The 20,843-nt window shown below is 41.7% G+C and overlaps 1 protein-coding gene across 1 annotated transcript; it reads right to left on the minus strand.

Annotated features, from left to right (window-relative positions):
* Positions 1-1,173: 1,173 nt before the first annotated feature.
* On the minus strand, positions 1,174-20,843 carry HEXA (hexosaminidase subunit alpha). The gene is made up of 14 exons (XM_003755160.4): positions 20,424-20,843; positions 12,933-13,022; positions 11,962-12,027; positions 10,383-10,429; positions 9,300-9,410; positions 8,623-8,724; positions 7,970-8,102; positions 7,089-7,269; positions 5,846-5,929; positions 5,308-5,380; positions 3,704-3,887; positions 3,365-3,455; positions 2,348-2,452; positions 1,174-1,431 (listed from the first exon to the last, which is right to left on the minus strand). Exons 1-14 carry the CDS (start codon positions 20,782-20,784, stop codon positions 1,350-1,352), a joined length of 1,710 nt encoding a protein of 569 aa, XP_003755208.1. The 5' UTR covers positions 20,785-20,843; the 3' UTR covers positions 1,174-1,349.

A 20,843-nucleotide genomic window follows, 5' to 3' on the forward strand; every position in this document is an offset into this window, starting at 1 on the left:
TGAGAATGATGGAAGATTCAGGCCGGGCAGATGCTGCCCCCCAGCCGCCGAAGGAGGAATCGCTTTCTTTGCCCTCCCTACCATTCATTAGGCACTCCATAGCCAGCAGCTCAAGGTGGTTTATCTTTTTGAACAAGGGTTTCCCATCTCATCTATGCTGGTCTCTCTCTAGAGGCCAAATGCTGCATCTTTCCTCTTCTTTCCAAGCCCAGGCCCATTAAAAGTCTTCACTAAAAGCCTTATACTTGGGCATCCCACGACAGAGGAGAGTTTAATATTCTATCACCCAAAATACGGGGTGCCCCAGTGCCTTGCACTGGAAAGTCAAGAAAAGTAAGTCTCTGCTTTCAAGATTAGACTTTATACTAGAGTCGTCACATTTTAACTTGGCTGAGACAAATTCCAAAACTGGAATCTTACCAGATGTTCAGACCTTAGGTCTGTACCTCTCTATCAAAGATAACTTGCATTTTCAAAAGGTTTAATCTTTAATGGTAAAACTGGAGGCATTCTGATAGGCAGGTGGCCAAGATTTCTTTTAGTTGGAGTGTTATCTGTTTTACTGGGTTGTCAGGCAAGCCCTAGGCTTGTGGGTTGTGGGCACGTCTGCCACAGCATGCATCAGGGACACACTTGAGGTCCTGTGGTTCTTCAGGAGCCTGGGACTCTTTAACCATTGTCCCTTCCTCTCTCTAGAGGTTACCCAGAGCTCTAGAAAAAAGAATGTCAAGAAAGGAGAGCTGACTGGTCATCCTGCCATCTAGGGGAGGGGGTGGGGTAAGAGGTGAAAAATTGGAACAAGAGGTTTGGCAATTGTTAATGCTGTAAAGTTACCCATGTATAAATCCTGTAAATAAAAGGCTATTAAATTTAAAAAAAAAAAAAAAAAAAAAAAAAAGAAAGGAGAGCTGGATCCAAGACCTATTAAAGACCCTGGGAAGAAGTTCCTTTGCCTCAGGGGTTAGCCTTTGGACAATAATAGGAAGTCAGTACAAAGACTAGGTAGGGGATTGCTAAAGTTCAGGAGAATTTATTCCGAGAATCAAACTGCTCAAATGCAAGTACTATTAAATGCTTTCCTGGGATTGGAGGAGAAATAGCTGGAACTGCTGCTGTCTTGACTGGAGTTACGATGATCGATTGGTGAGTCAGTCACAGTTGTGGGCTCACAAAAGCAGTTTGTCACAAAATTCTTTATTGGACTTGAATCACAGCACAATCTCCAGTCCCCTCCCCACCAGGGGGTCCCCAGGGATGCACGTGGAGGTTTGCCCACCACTTGGGTTAAGCTAGAGAGCCAGCCTGACATGACCCAAGTTTCCTGAGTGATCAACACTTGTAGGGTGAGTTCAAGGATGATTTTGCTCCATTCTATGGAAATATTCATGCTCACAGTAGCCTACATAGAGAGGCTGGGCTTGGATACCTCGTCTGTAAGAAGACAAAAAGGAGAAAACAGGTCATGGGAAGGAGGGGACAGAGCTAGGGATGGGGAGGAACTGACAGAAAATCACTTATGTGCCTATGGGTAAAAGCCTGGGGAACCTAAAACAGTTCCTGTCCTCAAAAAACTCACATTCTACTGTTGGATACAACATGTACACAAAGAAAGAGCAAGGTAATTTTAGGACTGATTGAGCCCTATCTAGGGCCAGAGGTCTTAGGCTGAGGATGGAAACAAGCCGAAGATCCTCAGAGCTCCAGCTTAGGGAGGCCCAGGAAATGGGAAGGTGTGGGCTCACAACCAGGGCTTTGGGATGGAGAGGTCAGGGGTTACGCCATGGACAACCTCAGACTAGCCTGAGTCATTCCCTACATCTCTGGGCACTACAAGTCTCAGCTTTGAGCAGGAGGGTACCTCCTGAGCTGGGGGCCACAGATTCTAATGGCTTGGTGGTCTAAAATATCATCTAGTCTAATCATCTTGTTTCATTTGGTGGGAAACAGGCTCAGGGACGAGTTAAGTGCTCATAATCACAGCATTTGAATTGGACCCTCCAATCTTACTCCTAACCTAGTGAGCTTTCTACAATGATCATGTCTGGCGAGGTGTGCAATCAATCCGGGAGAGAACAAATTATTGTGGTCTAGCTCTTGGCTTTAAGGAACCTCCTTCCTTCTGCAAAAATTCTTAGAAACAGCCAAACTTAACAATGTTTGATGAGAAGGACTGCATAGACTGCAAAAAGGCTCTGAGGAGTTTGGGTACTATGTCTAATCCACATCATTGGACTGAAGCCAAAGTTAAAAAGGCAAATTTACAAATATCATCTTCCCAATCCCACAATAATTTGCCTTTGTGAAAGCTCAAAATACCAATCTAGGGCACAATCGCTGCCCCTCCTACCTGAGCAGCTCACACCGGAAGTGGGCCAGTCGGTTATACGCCAAATCCAAGTCCCTCACGGACTGGCTGCTCCAAAGCCTCTCTGCCACGGCTCCTCCCCTGGGCCTGGATGGGGACACAGAGCCAGCCCCTGGTCAGATTTCTTATTTGGGCTGGGAGGACGTGATTGGAGCAGGAAAGGGGTGAATGGATGTGCCCAGGAGAGTGCTGAGGATGAGAGTCTTATGGCTGAACCACTAGCATACTGTGACCTAGACGTGGTTATTTCATCTAACGAGTCCTGCCCTCTCTCTCTCAAAGAAGAAGACAGCAATTGTGAAAAGGGTCTTGGAGGAAATGGCATACTGGGGTTTTAGAGGATCGTGGAGAGGGACATCAGAAGCCATCTCACTATACGGATGAGGAAACCGAGATGAAGGGAATTAAGTGAGTTGCCAAGATCAGATAGCCAGAGGTGGGATTTGAACCTAGATCTCCTGTTTTCAGAACCCACGGCATTTCTCCCCTCTTGGGGTCACAGCACAGGCAGGGATGAGAGAGGTAGAACATGGCTTTGGGGTCGGCAGCAGGTAGCTGTAGCTGAGTGCAGGCTAAGTGAGCATGAGACATGATGCCCCAGACTTTGGGAGTGGCAGGGAAAAGCAAAGGGCACCGAGTGCCCAGGGCCTGACCTTTGGCAAATGATTTATGCCCTTGGCACCCTGTTTTTATGGAAAAAATGAGGTGCACTCTCTATCTTACTACCAGCCCTGGATGAGACTAGCACGAGAGAGATTATACAAACTGAAGGAATCATGAGGCTAACACTTGGTATGGCCATTGGGCCAGAAGATGAGGGGAGGAGGAAAAAAATATCCGGAGGGCACCAGAAATAACTCTGGGTCAGCGTAGGCCAGTTGGAAGCCATGACTTCTGCTGGACTCCATCTCTCTCCTGCCTTGTTTGCCAGCTGCTCTTTACTAACTTCATTATTTTCCTCCCTTCCTCTGACCAGTTTTGCTCCTCCCTGCTGCTTACCAGAGTCTGGGGGTCAGATTTGTCTCGTCCACGTATTCGCCCCACATGCAGGCTTCGCCCCCAATCACCAGAGACTTCTGCTCAGGGCTGCCTGCGGGAACACAAGCTCGGTCATGAAGGCAATGCCAGGGACTCAGGACAAGCCCAGCAGGAGGAAGTGTTATTTAACAGCTCCAAACATCAGGGCATGATGAAAAGATGTATTTGTGGGCAGCTCCAAGAATGACTGAAGATTTTACTTCCTAAACTCCTTTCAGGACCAAACCCTCTAAACGTCCCAATTCCAAGGAACGCCACAGAGAAAGAGGGGCCTACGTCCTCCCTTCCACACCCTCAAACCTTTAAAGTCCAGGGGGTCCACCATGTAGATTTCCTGCCAGTCCTGCCCGTAGGAGATGCGGTTCAGGTACCAGGGCGCAGACAACAAAGCACGGAACCCTGCCTTGGTGACATTCTGCATCTCCAAGGCGTATGGGAAAGGGCTCCTTTCTTTCCAGACATGCACCACGGTGTCTGGGTTCAGCTGGTGACAAGGAACAAAATAAGACAAGTTAGGAGTGAAGGTTGCCCACTGCTAGGGGAAAGGGCCTCAGCACTTTCACCAGAGCTAATGGCCTCACACGGGCTAAACCTTTCAAAAGAACGGGGACCTATTCAATGTTCTTGTTGTCCCTATCTCTACCCCTCTTTGTAGAACCACAAGAAGGGGTCGTGTTTGAGCACCTCCAAAGGCCCGAGTTCCAGGGTACCCTGGGCCTCTGCCAGCCGACAGAGAGGATAGGGCATCTTTTGTTTCCAAATCTCAGACCCAGGGTCACTGAAGCACTCCTTCTTATCCTCCCAGTGCTGAGGGGCCCCTATCTACTGGCCTGGGGATGGAGGAGAGAGGCGGGAATATAGAAGGCACTTGACTCTGAATCATATTTTTTTGTCCCTCTTCCTGTCTAGAACCCCACTTTAAAACTTGGGCAGGGGTGTGTGGGGAAGGAAGGCAGGTGGTGGTGGTGGTGGTGGTGGTGTTCTAAGAAACAAAACTAAAGGACAAAGAGCCAGGCCAACTGCACCCAGAACAATAGAGCTGGGAATAAGCCAAAGGGTGCACCCCTACCATGGGGCAGCCCAAATGTCCAAGTGTTTCCAAATGCTCCGGGAGATAGGTGGCCATCTTTCTGGGCTAAACAGAGAATGTTAGCCAGCCCTTTGTTCTAACACCATGTAAGAATAATAATAACAATAATAACAATAGTAACTCATATCTAGTGTTTTAAATGTTATCTTATTTGATGCTCACAACAATCCTGTGAGGCAGGTGCTAAAATTATCACCCAAATTTCACTAATGAGAAAATAGAAGATGAATGGGTAAGTGGCTTGCTCAGAGTCACACAGCTAGAAGTGTCTGAGGTTGGATTTGAATTCAGATGTGCCTGAACCCAAGTGCAGAATTCAACTCAATTCACTGCATCACTTAGTGATCTCTGAAGATATCGGAAACCTTGGTGTCAGTTGCAAGAAGCAAAGCCCAGCAGCTCTGAGAGGCTCTGCAAGGACAGAAAGTCCTTCAAGTTGGGAAGGAGTAGATGGAAAAGGAGGCAGAAATGCTGTTCCACTTCTCTGAAATCCAAGGTTTAGGTTGAATGGAATCTCACCTGTGCAAAAACCCTAGGAGAAAGTAAGTGGGGCAGATTCCTTCATGGGAAAGCCTTCTCTTTGACCCATTAAAAATGAAATCTAAGGCATCTGGGGAAAATCAGCCCTGTAGTGGTAGTACTGGAATGGAAACCAAGGCCTGCTCTCTGCAGAGCCTTTGGGGCTCCTAGTGCTCCTGGGGAGCAGCAAGGGGCATGGAGGGTTGGAATGACCGGACCACCGACACCTGCCCAAGGTTCATAAGATCAAGACAGCAAACTGTTCCTTCTTTCTCCTTCACAATACTTCTCTTACCTTCACATTATTGTCAAACACCTCCTGCCACACCATGTAGCCCTTTCTATAGGAAGACACAATGTTCAGTAGCCTGAGGAAGAGAAAAATCAGCAAACCCAATTGGAAGCTGCAACAGGTGAAGAACAGGCCAGAATCCTGGGGATGGCTGGAGTTCCCCTGATACCCAGCATTCTGGGATTTCATTTTTGGACAATGGAGGAAAAGGTCTCCTATGAAATCCCAGCTATGCAACTTTCTCTCCTTGCTTCAGGCGAGGCCAATAATGTGCTGGAGTGGAAGAGGAAACTGCTTGGGAAGATGGTGAGAGGCAGAGCTTTAGTGGATGGGGGAGCAGTGAAAGTAGCAGGATTTCTCATTTTCAACTGGCTAAAGACTAGAGGGTAGAGGGAGCCTGGAAAATGTAATTTACATTAGGAGACACTATATATTTCAAAGTAAAGGATGGTACTACACAGGGTGTAGGAGGGTCCCAGACCATTCTCCCCTGGTCCCATATTCCAATTTCCTATTCAGGTAAACATATCCCCATCCTTACTTTTGAATGTAGAAAGATTCCAATTTCTCAAAGCGGTCAAAACCTCTTTTCTTCATGAAGGCCTTAATATCTGGATTAGATCGCCTGCAAGAAAGAAGACTAATTTCTCCCACTCTTACATATCCAGGACTTCAGAACCTTGGGAAGACAGGGAACAGTCACCTAATTTCCTGCTATTTCTCTCTCCAGTCTGAAAGAGAACCAAAAAGCCACTGCTAGCCCTGGAGTGAAGACTGTAGGAGAGTTACGTCCTGGTTTTGTGCCGAAAGCCTTTGACCAACCTTTGTCAGCACAGCATTTAAGATCTTCTCGAATAGGACTTCAGCCAACCTTCCCAGCTTTCCCTGGCTTCCACAAGGGAGGACCAGATGCTGTTAAAAGACTGAAGAGACCTCAGACTGTCTAGTCCCACTCCCTCTTTTAAAGATGAAGCAAATAAAACCCTGGGAGATGGTGACTTGCCCAGTGGTATATGAGTATTATGTGGCTGATCTGAGATTCAAGCCTAGATCTTCAGACTCTCAAGCTATTTCTCAGTAATGTTCATGCCTTCTTTTACTTTTTTTCAGAGTTCAATAAATCTGAAATGCCTATCTCCTACCACCATCCAAATTCTACTTCCCCTGCAAGGCCCTATTTGAAATCTCTTCCTCAGAACTTTTCCTGACTTTGCTTTCCAACTAGTGTCCTCCTTTCTTGGTTCTCTTAAATCCTATAACATTGTTTTGAAATGTGCAATAGCTTCTGTTAGATCTTTTACCTCAACTATACCAATAATAGATCTTTTTTGCCCTTTTTTGGTTAGCAAAGAATTAGGAACAGGAGAAGGAAGCTTCATTAATGCCTTGCTTGATGTCTTTTGCTCTAAGATTTGTAGAAGGTAGAAGAGGACTGAGACAAAGGGAGATTAGAGCAAAATGATGGTACTGGATTGGGGAAGAGTATAAGGCTGAATAGATAGTTTAGGTAGGGAGCATAATCAGGCAGGAGGAAAGAGAAGAAAAGCTGTGAAATTATTAATCCACCTTCTCTTTTGTATGACTCTATAGGACTAGAGACTTTGGTTTTGAATGGTCAAGGAATTCCAACATTTCAACTCTCCTCAATCCCTGGTCTACAGACACACACAGACACACACAGACACACAGACACACACACTTCCCCCTTCCCCCTCCAAGAACTCCAGATTCTTGACTGACTTACTAAATTAAAAGGGAAATGGGGATGAACTGAGGGCTCCTACCAACATGTGAAATCAACCTCATCCCCTCCAAGGTGAAGGTAAAAGTCTGGGAAAACTGAGCTGATCTCCTGGAAGAATGAAGCCATGAACTCATAGGTGCTGTTGAGGATGGGATTTACTGGGCCAAAAGTGCCAGAAGGAGTGCTGCCTGAGTAGCAAGGAGTCAGCAGTCCAGGAATACCTAGTTCAAGAGAGATACATACACAGTCACACAGAAATAATCACCTGCCCACAGAAATAGACCTAGTACCAGGTCTAGCCTGAGAATAGCTCTACTGATCAACGATTTGGGGCTGTATTGCAATAACTTATTTCTACCTTAAGCAGGAAATCAGAATTTATTTAGGACTTACATTATGGGGCACTGAATTCACCTGTTGCTGCTTTCCAAATAAGATGTTTGTAAAGTGCTAAGCCTGGTGCCCAGCTCATAGTAGGTGCTTGATACATGATTATTCATTTTCCTTTTTCCTTCCTAAGAGGTCCAAATCTATTGGGTTCTTAGAAAAGAGTTTTAGGATATAGTCTAGCCTCCATAGCTTCTCTTTTGCGAACCCATGAGACTTTGTTTCTTTAATTCTGAAAGGGATCAAAGCTTCAGTTAAGTAAGGAAATCCAAGTGGGCTTTACTAGCAGCATCAGGAGACTTTTATTGGCCCAAATCCAAATAAATTTCAATTTTTTTTCCCTATCCTGAATTCTTTTGCACTTCCAATTTCCCAAGTGGAAAAAAGCATCAGGAAAATCTGTTATTCCTAAGAAGAAAAACTGAAGTGCAGTATATTTTTGTCTATGGGTTACATGTTAAAGAGATACTGTCAAGGGAAGACCTGAAAAGAAGATACTGGCTTCCTTCTGATTTTCCTCCTTCTCTTTCTTACCTTTTCCCCAAGACAAAGTGTGCCCAGGTGTGTCAAATTCTGATATGACTCTGATGCCTCGCATTCGGGCATATTCAATAACCTTCTTTACATCCCCAATTGTATAGATGTGAGTGGCAGAGTTGTAGGATCCCTGAAAGACACAAACAGTCCCTTCTCATACTCTCACCAGTAGAGGAAGATGAACTCCCAATATTCAGCACATAGGCTTAGTCCATCCTCACTGTAACTGCCTGAGCAGCACAAGCTGGACAGGATCATGGGGTCTTCCCCAGGTTTTGTACTCAACACAAGAATGCCAGATAGGACAATAGAGAAGAGTCACTGGTTAGTGACAAAATCAATTAAAATAATATCTCACATCCTTATTGTTCCTGATCTTTTTCAAAGTGCTTATTTTTCTTGGCTCTCACATTTCTGTGAGGTGAGCAAGAATTATTGGTACCATTAAAAACATAAGGAAACTGATAATCAGAAAAATGAAATGTAGTCCAAAGACACAGAGAACTTGAAGGTGCAGTGCAGTCCTTTTCCCACTAATCAAAGCTACAGGTGGCTCTTATGTGGTCCCTGTTCCCACTAACAGCACCCAGCAAAGAAGCCAGGTGCTTCCCACTCACAATTTTAGAGAGACCAGGAAAAAACATACATACCTTTCTGCTAAGCTCAGGGAAAGTCATACTCTCATATGGAAATGAAGGGTCATCAACTATGTGCCAGTGGAAAACGTTGAATTTGTTATATGCCATGCCATCCTGGAGGGCAGAACATACATAAACTTATCCTTTCCTTCCATGTTAAGATTCAAGACACACAAATATCCCAAGATAATGCCCCTCTAGTCCCCCTAAAGTTGGAGGGAAGTGTGAAAATACAGCTTCTTGCCGCTCGATTCCAGTACTTCATGTTTCTAGGGCCCTCTCTTTTATGGTCAAAGCATGTGGCTTTATGACTTTGTAACACTGAAATAAGTACCATCTAAAGGAGACTTGGAAAGAATCAGCTTGGCCCAAATGGATAAAGAGAACAGTTTCTTCTATACATGAAAACCCAACCAAAATCCAGTCAGTCAAGTAGATACTTTTGTCAGGATCAGAGTCTTAAGTTCTGATTGATCTCAAACTTGACTCTTTCTCCTCAATGATCTGAACATGGAGCCTAATGGGCACCGAAGTCTGAATTTTGTCCTTTCTTTCCTCTGGAGTTTTCCAGGTAGGTCACCTCTTTGGGACTAGTGAAGAATCATAAAATAGAATGTCTTAGGAAGGGGTGTTAAAGCTTGCCACAGTAAATCCTTGGGGTCCTGAAGTGGAGAATCATAATTTCATACCAGTGTCTCCAGGATGCTCTGCAGTGGGAGGTAATGACGAGACGTGTCCAGCAGTAAGCCTCGGTGAGGGAATCGAGGAAAGTCTACAACTTCAGTCTGCTTGACATAGAACTGAGCAGAACAAACATGAAAGTTTAGTCAATGACACTCATTCCCTATTCCCAAAGTCTAAGAAGAGACCCAGGGTCTAAGAATTTTGTTGACAGTGGCTAAATAAAAAACCCCTTTTGGATGACAGCACATCCCTGATCTTCCTGGGCTTTCCATGGTCCCTCTAACAGACTGATTCACTTTGTGGTGCTTTCTATTTCCAGCGCTTAGTATAGGGCTTGGCACATAATAGGAACTTAATGTTCATTGGCTGACTATCTCATAATTACTAATATCTGCAATTTTCCAGGATATCCATGGGGCCCCAAAACCTACGTCCTGTGAACCATCTCTGAGGAACAATCACTACAAAGCTACACCCTGCACTCAAAGGCCACATGCAAAAAAGCTGATTCACTAAGTTTTAACTTTTCACTCTATTAAAAAAAATTATATAAAATTTATTTTGTTCAATTACATGTAAACAAAATTTTTATACTTTTTTGGGGAGAGGGAGGAGGAGTTTAAGTGACTTGTCCAGCGTTACATAGTTAGTGTCACAGGTCTGAAGCTAGATTTGAACTCAGGTCCTTGTGACTCCAAGGCTGGTGCTCTAACTTAATTTTCAATTCCAAATTCTTTTCTTTCTTGAGAAAGCAAGCAACTTGATGCAGGTTATACAAAAAGTACCATCATGCAAAATGGCACTCTAGTTTTAAAATTTATATTTGAATGCTTTCATTTCTATTTTCTTTAGCTGACTTATTGTGGTCTAGGGTACAGGTGAACTCTAGTTATTTTATGCAACCTCATTCTATCAAACCAGGGAACCTTAAGTCACAATCCAACCACATCCCCAATCTTTGTATTTCCTCCCAAATTCTAGCTAGCCAGGAATGTCTTATACCACTTTTGACATCCAGAGAGAACTTATGACAACAAAAAAGGCATTATATTGTAAACTTCCTTCAGTCACTTGGGACACACACTCACCATGCCCTCTGCGGATCTCCAAATGAGCTGGCTAAAAGTCTCTAGGCCTGTGGAGAACCAGAGGGGCAGGGTGAGGTCTGGGGGAAGTGAGGGAAGAAACTGCCCCAATCTAAAATGATGCCCGGTGGTTGCAGGGTATTATGTGTGAGCAAAAAAAGCGAGATAGGCAAGATCAATGCTCATTTTTCCTTGAAAATTCAGGGAGAAAGAGAATTCAAGAAGCATTTCTAATGCATTTTGGGGACATTTGGTTGATCCATAGTGAGATAATTGAGAAAAGTTAACTGAAACAAGAGACATCTATCCATTCCTTTTATCTACTTTTTCTTTGTCAGACACCATCTGTCACGGAATGCTTGTTCAGGGGGACAGGACACTGGGAAGGTCTCAAATAAGCCCCAGCTCTTGCCTGGGACCACTTCCTTCTGCAGATCTGGTAGCCAGCTAAAGAGGTGAGAGGCCTAGTGTTATTTTCCTTAGCCTGCAAGTCTGGCCACCTTAGAAAGTTTTGTATTGCCTGGAATCTCTGTAAGTTCCCAGATCTGAGGTCTTAGTGAAGAAAGAAGAGGGCAGCTAAGGGAAAGAAGGCAATCAAAAACTGCTTCTTTGGGGAACTAAAAGGATAGATTTTTAGAGCTAAAAGGGATCCTTGTGAAAATCTGCAGCAACTTAAGAACCTTCCAATCCTTAGCAAACCTTAGAGTATATATATATAAAACTGACTATAATGATTAGGAACTATATGAATTCTTCACCTCTTTATCTCCCATAATGCCTAGTGTCAGATCTTGCATCTAAATAGGAAAGTGACAAATAAATATACATATACATTGAATGATTCCGAGTTAAGATCACTTAGTTTCTCTAATGCCACAGATTTAGAAGTCTTGTTTTTTAATATATATATATATATATATATATATATACACACACATTTTTTTTTCAAATCAACTAAAAAAGATGTCTGTTTCTCACCCAGAGATTTAAGAAGAATCATATCAGACGCATTATAAAGCCCAGTTTCTCCAAGCCATAGGAGGTAAGCCCCCAGGTAGCTTCTTGTAAAGGGAATTTCTTCCTGGCACCCTGAGAAAACACTGGATTCAGTGTTAGTAGGCTCATTCTGTGCTTCCAGACTGGCATAGTCATGGCTAGTTTCAGTTTCCTAATCCATAAAAAGGAGGTAATAATGCTGGCCCTACTGAACTGTATGTGCTCTGGAACCTCATATAAATGGCTTTTCATCATCTCACCATTACTAAGGCTTCCTCCATCCAAACAATCCTCAATTGTTTCCATAAAAGGCTATTCTAGAAGAGAAACCGCTACTAACTATGGTGTCTGATTTTTGTACACAGAGGGACACATCTCAACAGAAAGGAAACCTGTGGATATCTCATTTGGTTCCCTGAGGAGAGCTGGCTCATCTGCTTTACTTTTAAGAGGCCTTAATTTCAAAGCCTCCCAACACCAGACCTAGCAGTCAGGTTTAGAGAAACTCCATTAGAACAAATCAATGAAAAATCTATGTCATCTAATCCCTCATCCTCCCACCTCATGTGAGCCCCTGTACCATTACCTCTGAGAGCTCCCCAGACAGTATGAGCTTTCAGGATGAACTGTTGATCACTGAGGGTCAAGGTGTCTGAAATGAAAACAAAAAAAGTCTGCAGGGTTAGGGCTTGAAAAAAGTGAACTTTGTACCCCAGTCTTAATTGAAAATAAAACCAGTTTTGTTTTTCAAGGTGAAGCTTCTAGTGCTGGCAGTTATGGACCAGCATGTTGGGTTCTGGGAACTTTTGCTGGGGCAAGGTAGGATCATAGCATTTGGGAAACATATCTGCCACAACAGTTTCAGATAGCCTCGGGAGAGTAAGTGGCAGAGGTGTATATGTGTGTAATTTTGGGCTCTACTATAATTTCCATTATCTTTGCCAAGTTCTGATGCTTAATAATTCCTTAAATTTCCTTTGTGGACACACAGGTTCCTACTAAACCTCATCATGGAATATCAAAAGGCTTTAATATTATAATAGATGACAGGGGTTGAGAATGTGCTCTCATGCTATCTCCAATCACCTCCCTGTTCCCACTTTTCCAATTCACTTCTCCTTCACCCACAGGGTGCAGTTTAAAGGGAGATCAAGTCTTTTTGCTTAATTTAGGAACTGAAAACACTCCTAAGGCTCAGAGGCATTTTATAGACTTTGCCATTACTTACAAAAAGTAATTTCATTTGGGTGAGCCTGAAACTCTCTGCTACAGTTCTTCTGCATAGGAAGACTAAGTCTAAACCTCATGTAGCATCTAAGTCCACTACCTGTTGGTTCTTTGGTATTTAAGGCTATGAGCATGTGGCATGAACCTTTGAAGACTGTAAGGATATACTCTGTTCCCTGTCCTGTCCCTGCTGTGGCACCTCTAGTGCTTTGAGAGCTTCTTGGTGAATGGCTAGCTGGTTCAATAGTTGGAGAAATCCTTTAGGGGCAGGGCTGAGCTGTCAAGCTTTCACATTCACAAGAAAGATCTGTAACCCAAAGATGTGCTTACAATTCTCCACAGAATTCATTTCTGGAAACTGGTCACATCCAGGGACATTCACAAAGACTTCCAAAGAATTCTTCACTGTTTGCTTCAGTCCTGCAAGGAGAGAAGAAATTCGGGAATCTCACTTCCACCATATAGCATATATAATAGGAAGGGTATTTGGGGCCATCTTTTTTTTTTTTTGCTGAGGCAATTGGGGTTAAGTGACTTGCCAAGAGTCACACAAGAGGTCATCTAATTTAATACCCTCATTTTTTTATATATGAGGAAATATGAGGTTCAGGGAGATTAAGAGACCTGCCCAGACACACATTGTTCAGTAAGGAACTCATGTTCCTCCAATAAAAGGGCAGCACCAAGTCTTGGACCATGCTTACTCTTCACTGAACAGATGTATGTACTTATTCTTTTTATTCTGTTAGCCATGTAGTCTTTACATATACCCAGAGATTCATTAAGTATTTTGTGGACTTTAAAGCACTTAAACAAATGTCAATTATTATGATATTAATTCACATGTGGGTCTGGATGGAAACTTCTCTAGCAGGAGTCTTATCTGTTTTGTTGTGACTAGCTCAGACCGGTAAGCCTCTGGTTTGTCAATGGGATTCCCCAGTCAAGAAACTCTTAAGTGTTGATTCTACCCCATAGTGGTGAAGTTGTATGTGATGTTTGTTTCTTATACTGTCTTTATTGTACTGCATTTGTTGACTGTGTATTACTTTTGTGTTATAAAGTTTCTCTTCCCCTGTCTTGTTTGAATCAAAATTCTAAGCAGTAATAAACTTTTATCACCGACCCCCTTTTAAGTCTATGCCTGTTGAATGCAAATTCCGAACCTAGATTAACCTTATAAATTCTTCCCCCCAAATAGATTTTAAAGTCTTGCTTCTAATACTACTGTTAGTCATGATTTATATATATTTATATATTGCTTTTTCTTGTATCTTTGGAAAAAAATCTGTTTGTTAATGAGTTTCTTGTGCATTCATATTGTATGATTTTGACAATTTTTTTTTCTTGAAATTGGAATAATTCCTCTTTTTATTTTCAGAATTTCATTTGTGAGGCAGGACATATATCCCTGTACATAACACCTAGAGATTATTTTCTTTACTAAATTTTAATCCAAGATGGAATCCCTACCTTTCTTTTCTCTGACCTCTCTGAAATTGGCTTTCTCCAAATCTAACTAGAATCTTGCTTGTCTATCACAAATCCTAAAATTGAACGGTCATTTCCCCATGTTGCTTTCATCATTTCCATTCCAACAAGCAATTTTTCCTTGATGAGATCATGTCCATAGTAGGAATTCTCTTTGGTGCGTTCACTATCTTTTGAAGGATGAAATTATTACTAGGCAAATAGTGAATTTGGTTAACTGGTTTCCCATCACATATTATATCACACTTCCATTTTTGGTTTATGATTTGTTTTCCCAAACTCTTTAAGCAGCTCTTTCTATTGAGGGGTTGTCAAGATGGTACATTACTTCTGTTTCTGCTTTTGCTGAGCTTCCCTTTTCTAGTTTCCAGATTTCTTCACATAAGGTTCACAGATTAAGAGCAGCATAGGGCCTCATAATAAAAATGACTGCATCTGCTCTCAGGAAGTTATAGTAGCAGGGGTGGGGTTGAAGACATACATACACACATACATACATATATATATAAAGTTTATGGTGACACGAGTGGGATTTAAAAGATACATACATATGAATTTCTAGTGGCAGGGGTGGGGTTGAAGAGATTCATACATATACACACACACATATAAATAAATACAGGATATCTGATAAAAAGAATTTTACTCAGAAGATGGTAGGAAAAGGATTTTGCCTGCATTTGCCATGCCCCATTTAACTACAAGAGTAAACAGTGCTACCTTATGTTATTAATTTGAAAAAACAGTGAATCTGAAGTCAGAGGGTCTGTGTTTCATTCCTGGCTCTATAGCTAACAGTGGACAACTTTTGGGGGCTTTAATTTCTTCAGTTGTAAAATACAATTACTTGTATAGCCCTTTATATATAGAGTTGTCGTGAGGACCAAAAAAGAATACAATAAGGTGTTTTGTAAATGGTAAACTACAAGATAAATGTTAGCACTTGTTATTATTTTTTCATGGTTTTGTGGAACCAACTAAATAAAATAGTGTTGTAGAAGATAATTAGTCCCACACCAATCATATTACAGAAACCAGAGAAAGAAAGATACTGCCTAAAGCAAATTTAGACAGCTTGGGGTGGCTAAGAGACAAAGGGTAAAGACCTGACACAACAAGCCATTTTTGGCTCCCAGAAATCTTTGGGTAGTAGATGGCTAATGAAGAAGGATGTGTGGAGTTTCATTGAAATGGTAGAGCACCATAATATAGAATGGAATAGATTAAGCCACAGGAAAGCATATAAGGAATCAGGCAGTACAAGGACAATGGGAAGTTGAGTCAAGTATCACACTCATGAAATGCTTAATCTCTAATTTAAGATATAACTGGAGGTGATGGCTCAGAGGAATATGGATATGTTTCTTTAGTAAAACAAAATATTATCCCTCTTCTCTCAACTACTCTCTTTTACTATCTTTTACAATCCATCTTCCCTGGGGAAAAGATGCTAAATTCAAAATAGCATATGGAAGGTAGAAAACATATGATTGGAGAGGAAGCCTTGGGATTCGACTTCTAAATCTCTCTACTTCTCCAAGAGCTTGGAGAATATAACCAATAAGAGGATAGCAGGATATGGATGACATCCAGAAACAGAATAGCCAAGGGCCAGTGGTACTTCTTTTTCCTTTGTAATCTAGAATTAGCTGGGTGGAACACTGACTAAATGGGTTCTTGTGGGTACCACTGATAAGAAAATTGGACTACACGTTAGCCTCTTAGTGAACTATTTGTATAAGTGATAAATATCAAATTGTATTTTTAACATTTCTACCACAGTAATTTTCTTTGATTATATGGAAACTTTACAACTTCCTTCCTTCCTTCTTCCTTCCTTTATTCTCTCTTTCTTTTCTTCCTTCCTTCCTTCCTTCTCAGAAAATTGGGTTAAGTGACTTGCCTAGGGTCCACACAGCTAGGAAGTATTAAGTGTCTGAAGCTGCATTTGAACTCAGCTCCTCCTGACTTCAGGGCTGGTGCTCTATCCACTGCGCCACCTAGCTGCCCTTACAATGTCTTTCTGAGGAAGATGTATTTCTTTTTGTCTCAATAACTGTTTGCAAGAAATTGCCATTTCATGAAATAACTTTCATCTGGGATTGACAAGAGTGGCAAACTCATAAGTCAGAAGAGTAAAGAACAAAGACAAACTAGAGGGTGGACTGGTTTCAGAGGATTGTCTAACCTATTACAACATTATTTATTTCTTACTTAGGGTGATACTTGGTCATCGTGTTTTTTTTTTTTTTTTTGAGATAATACCTTAATGATATGCAATTGCTTTGATTAACTACTTGTATTTTACTTGAAAATTATTGAAATCTTTTTTTTCTTGGCTGATCCAATTAAATTTTTGCAGAAATATACAACTGCTTTTGCAAGGCTAGGAGAAAACTAATATAAGAATTATATTCAAAAGGAAAATGAGTAGAAAAGTCATAGCAATATATTATACTGGAAAAAGTGCTGACCCTGGAATCCAAACAGACTCATGTGAATCTCTGCTTCTGCTATGTATTACCTCGTGACCTTGGAAAAAATCTTGTCTTTGGGTTGTAATCTGTACATTTGTATAATTAGGGATTTAAGAATTTTCAAGATCCCTTTTGTGATGACCACGTTAGCACACTGGAAAAGTGAAAGTCCTTGATCTTTATTCTTTGTGGAGGTGAACGGATTGGAATTGTCTCAGGAATACGGCCAGCAGTGACTCTGGTTTTCTTACTCCACCCACCAACTCCTCCACCCAATCTCCTATACAACAGGTCAAGCCTGCAGTGTAGTGGGCAGGGCCATTCTTTTTCCAAGCATATACATATATTGTCCAATTGGTAATTGGCTATAAGTGCTCTGACCTCAGTGCATCTGCTCAGTTTTCAGCCCATTACACCTTTGGGCACTATTATGACTTTATGATTTTTCTAGTGAACTGTTTGCTTCAATGTCTTCATTATTCTCATTAAAATCAGTTTTCACGGTTTTCTGATAAACAAGTAACAATAAATGAGATGGATAGCATAGGAAGTGAAGAAAGCTTTTAACTTCATTTTATTTCCTGTGTGGCTAGGAAGGATACAATGTAGCATTTCACCATTAACTAACTTTTCCATCTCCAGTTATCTGGGTGAACTATGGAAAGGGGAAAAACTGTAATTCGAAGAAATACTATTCAATCTTAAGACCAGGCAAACATTTATCTAGTGCCTGTTTTCCCCTCTCAACTACAAATTATGCTACTTGGCAAACTTATCAAAATGTATCTTATCTGCTTCTATGTTATATTTTTTCACTGGGGGCTAAGAGGTCAAAGGGAAGAGGAATATGTGTAGACTAAGTGGTTAGTTGTATAAATTCCATTTTATTTAAAATTGATCTAGTAGGTTCTTAATGTTTTAATTTTTATATCTCAAAAAGTTAATGTTCTCTTGACCTTATTACAAAGTCTCTTTTGAACCCCATTACCTTTAATACCTTTGATCAGTTTCAAATTAGTTGTGTGTTTAATTTTAGTAATGTTACCTGTAAAATTTTATGGTTCATATTTACTTTAATAATAGTTAATTATTAGGAGTTGTAAAATAGCATTTTTTTTCTCTATATTCATAAATGTCACCTCTCTAAACAAGGTCCTGGGTAGGGTTCTGACACTAGAAATTTAGATATTCAACATAAGCGTTAAGATGCCAGCTCTTTATACTACTACTTTCTCTGTCAAACTAACACCTCTTCATTCAAAGTAATGTCATGGATGGCTGCTGGAATAATATTCTATAAACATAATAATTAGGGAAAATGATGGATATAATGGTGGATAGTAGGAGTCTGAGAGACATGAGTTCAAATCTTGCTCCAGATGGTACTAGCACAGAGAGGTATACTTAAACTTTCCAAATTTCACTTTTCTCATTTGCAAATTAGGGAGAACACCTAACAGGGTGATTATGAGGATCAAAAGAAAAAAAAAAGTATATGTAAAATACTTTGCAAACTTTAAAATAGCATTTAAATACTGGCCATTATAATTAATAGTAATTTCTGCCTAATACTGCCAGCCCTCATCTTACCTCTCTTACTTGGTTCCCTCATCTTTTTCTTCCCCATTTCACCATTATCCGACACAGCAGCCCACACTAACAAGTCAATTTGTTGGCCCATTGCTCAAACTACTTTCTACCTTTTCATGTCCATTGCTTCCTCAAGAAGCAGATCAAAATTCCCTTTCTCCAAGTAGTCTTTACTTAATTATTTGGCTTGGAGTAATTAGGACTTCAACTCACACCAGTCTGCAGTTTCATTGCAAATGCTTTGTATTTATTTGGATATGCTGTTTTGTAATAATTTTAATACCATTTTTCTAACTTTTCTTCTCAATAAGATTTAAAGTTTTTCCAAGCAGAGGGGCCCTGTCTTCTGGATACACAGTAAATGTTCAGCAAGTATCCTGATGTCTTAGCCATAACACTGTTCTCAGGTTCCATGCTGGGTAAAACCTTCCCAGAGAAATATTTTGCTTGTCAAGTACTTCGGTATCAAAAAACTCCTAGATACACCTGTCAATTCTTTTCTACAGCAAGTTGGCCCATGGAGGTTCCACTACTGAATGCCAACCTGAGCTACAAATTGGAAAAGATCTCTTGTTCACAGTGAGCTGATTACAAAATAGCTTGGGGCTCAGTAGGGTAAAGCCATGCTTTTAAAAGTTCTTCAGCAAGGCATGTATCTGGCTTATATTAACATTACATTATATAACATTATATTAACTCCTTGGCTAAGGCAACCACAGGCATAACTTAGGACCAACGAGCAAGGAAGACACGGGCGCTTGGAGCTTGACCAATAATTAAGGGTCTCCCAAAAGTCACTTGTCCCCCAAAGTTTTTTGGTCAAATGATTTGGCTTCTACTTGGGACAAAGTAGCCTGGAAAGTACACCCCTGAGGGGATGGCTGAGTTTGGGTAGCGCCCGTCTTTCTGGTCAGAGGACATAGGGAAGGGAGGGAAGAAGCAGAAAATACAACTTTGGAGGTTGATCCTGAAGGTTAGGTGCTGGAAAGGGAGGCAGAAGAGGACGCAAAACCCTAGGTCTACTAATTCAGTTTCAATTGAATAATGATGGACAGAAGCAGCTACACCCAAAGAAAAAACACTGGGAAATGACTGTAAACTGTTTGCATTTTTGTTTTTCTTCCCGGGTTATTTTTACCTTCTGAATCCAATTCTCCCTGTGCAACAAGAGAACTGTTTGGATCTGCAAACATACATTGTATCTAGGATATACTATGACATATTCAACATATATAGGACTGCGTGCCATCTAGGGGAGGGGGTGGAGAGTGGGAGGGAAAAATCGGAACAGAAGTGAGTGCAAGGGATAATGTAAAAAAATTACCCTGGCATGGGTTCTGTCAATAAAAAGTTACTATAAAAACAAAACAAAACCCTAGGTCTACAAGAGAAAGGATTTCTGGGATGGGTGTGTATGGAATGGAAAGATAAGGTAAAGAACTTCCAGGAGTGTTTAAATTCTTTTTCTGTATTTTATTATTCATTATTTCTATGTCTCTGACCTGCATAGGTATGTTGTGTGGTAACCAAGATTTATTAAACATTAGCTATATTTACTTAACCTGAAACCATGACATTTATTACTATTCAAGATCAATATTTAGACTATTAGTTGAATGCTGTTAGCTTAGTAATCTAAATTTTGAACGTCTGTTGGCACCCATATCTAACATTCAATTAAGGGTAGAGGGCACCTATTTTCTTAATGCTCCCCAATCTATGATGCAATCCTTTGTAGCCAAACCTATAAAAACTCTATCTTTCCTAAATCTTTAGCCCTTCTACCGTGAGCTTTCTCTCTTTCCCTCCTCCTCCCACCCTCATCTGTAAAATGAGAAAAATAATGGCCCATTAATGGCCATTAAATAAATTAAATTAATTAAATAAATTAATTAAATAAAATAATGGCCATGGAGGGTGGAATTGCTCATTCTCATGAGAATCTAATAACTTTTCTGCTTTTTTACTTCGAGAAGTCTCTGAGTGTCATTTTTGGATAGAACTCCTATCCACTCACAGATGCATTCGTGCTAGAGCCTGTAAGTAGGGTGGGACGTGTTTGGCGGAACCAAACAGACTGAAAGCTCCCACAGGGACGGTCTCTGGTTCCTTTTATATATCCCCATATTTATCACACAGTATCGAATATCTGATAAATGCTTAATAAATACTTTCAGACGACCTGTATCGGATACCTGAAGCTGGAGGGACTAGCGGGCTGGGGCGCTGACGGAGGGGAAGGGGCAAGGGTCCCCCGGCTCACCTGGGTGGTGGCGGGAGAGCCAGGGCCCGGGCCCGAAGATGATGCCGAGGTAGCGGACAAAGGCTTGGTCGAGCACCGAGCAGCCTAACTGCACTGCCGAGGAGTTGGAGTACTGGAAGCGGAAGAGAATGGGTTTCAAGGCGAAAGTCACGTTGGGGGACACGGAGATCTTCTGCGGCCATGGCCAGACGTAGGCCTCGGGCTGCGCGGCCAGCGTGCGGACAGCCAGCAGGGGCAGCAGCAGCAGCAGTAGCGGCGGCGGCAGGACCCCCGCTTGCCCCGGCCCGGGCATCGCGGAGCAGGAGCCCACCGGGAGAGGGAGAGTCCGGGAGACACTGGGGTACCTGGGCCTTTGGGTCATCCGCCAGGAGCTGGGAGAGTCACATGAGCTCCCAGGTCAGATGACTCCCCGGCAAGCTT

This window comes from Sarcophilus harrisii, chromosome 2 (assembly GCF_902635505.1).
Source record: "Sarcophilus harrisii chromosome 2, mSarHar1.11, whole genome shotgun sequence".
Lineage (NCBI taxonomy): Eukaryota > Metazoa > Chordata > Mammalia > Dasyuromorphia > Dasyuridae > Sarcophilus > Sarcophilus harrisii.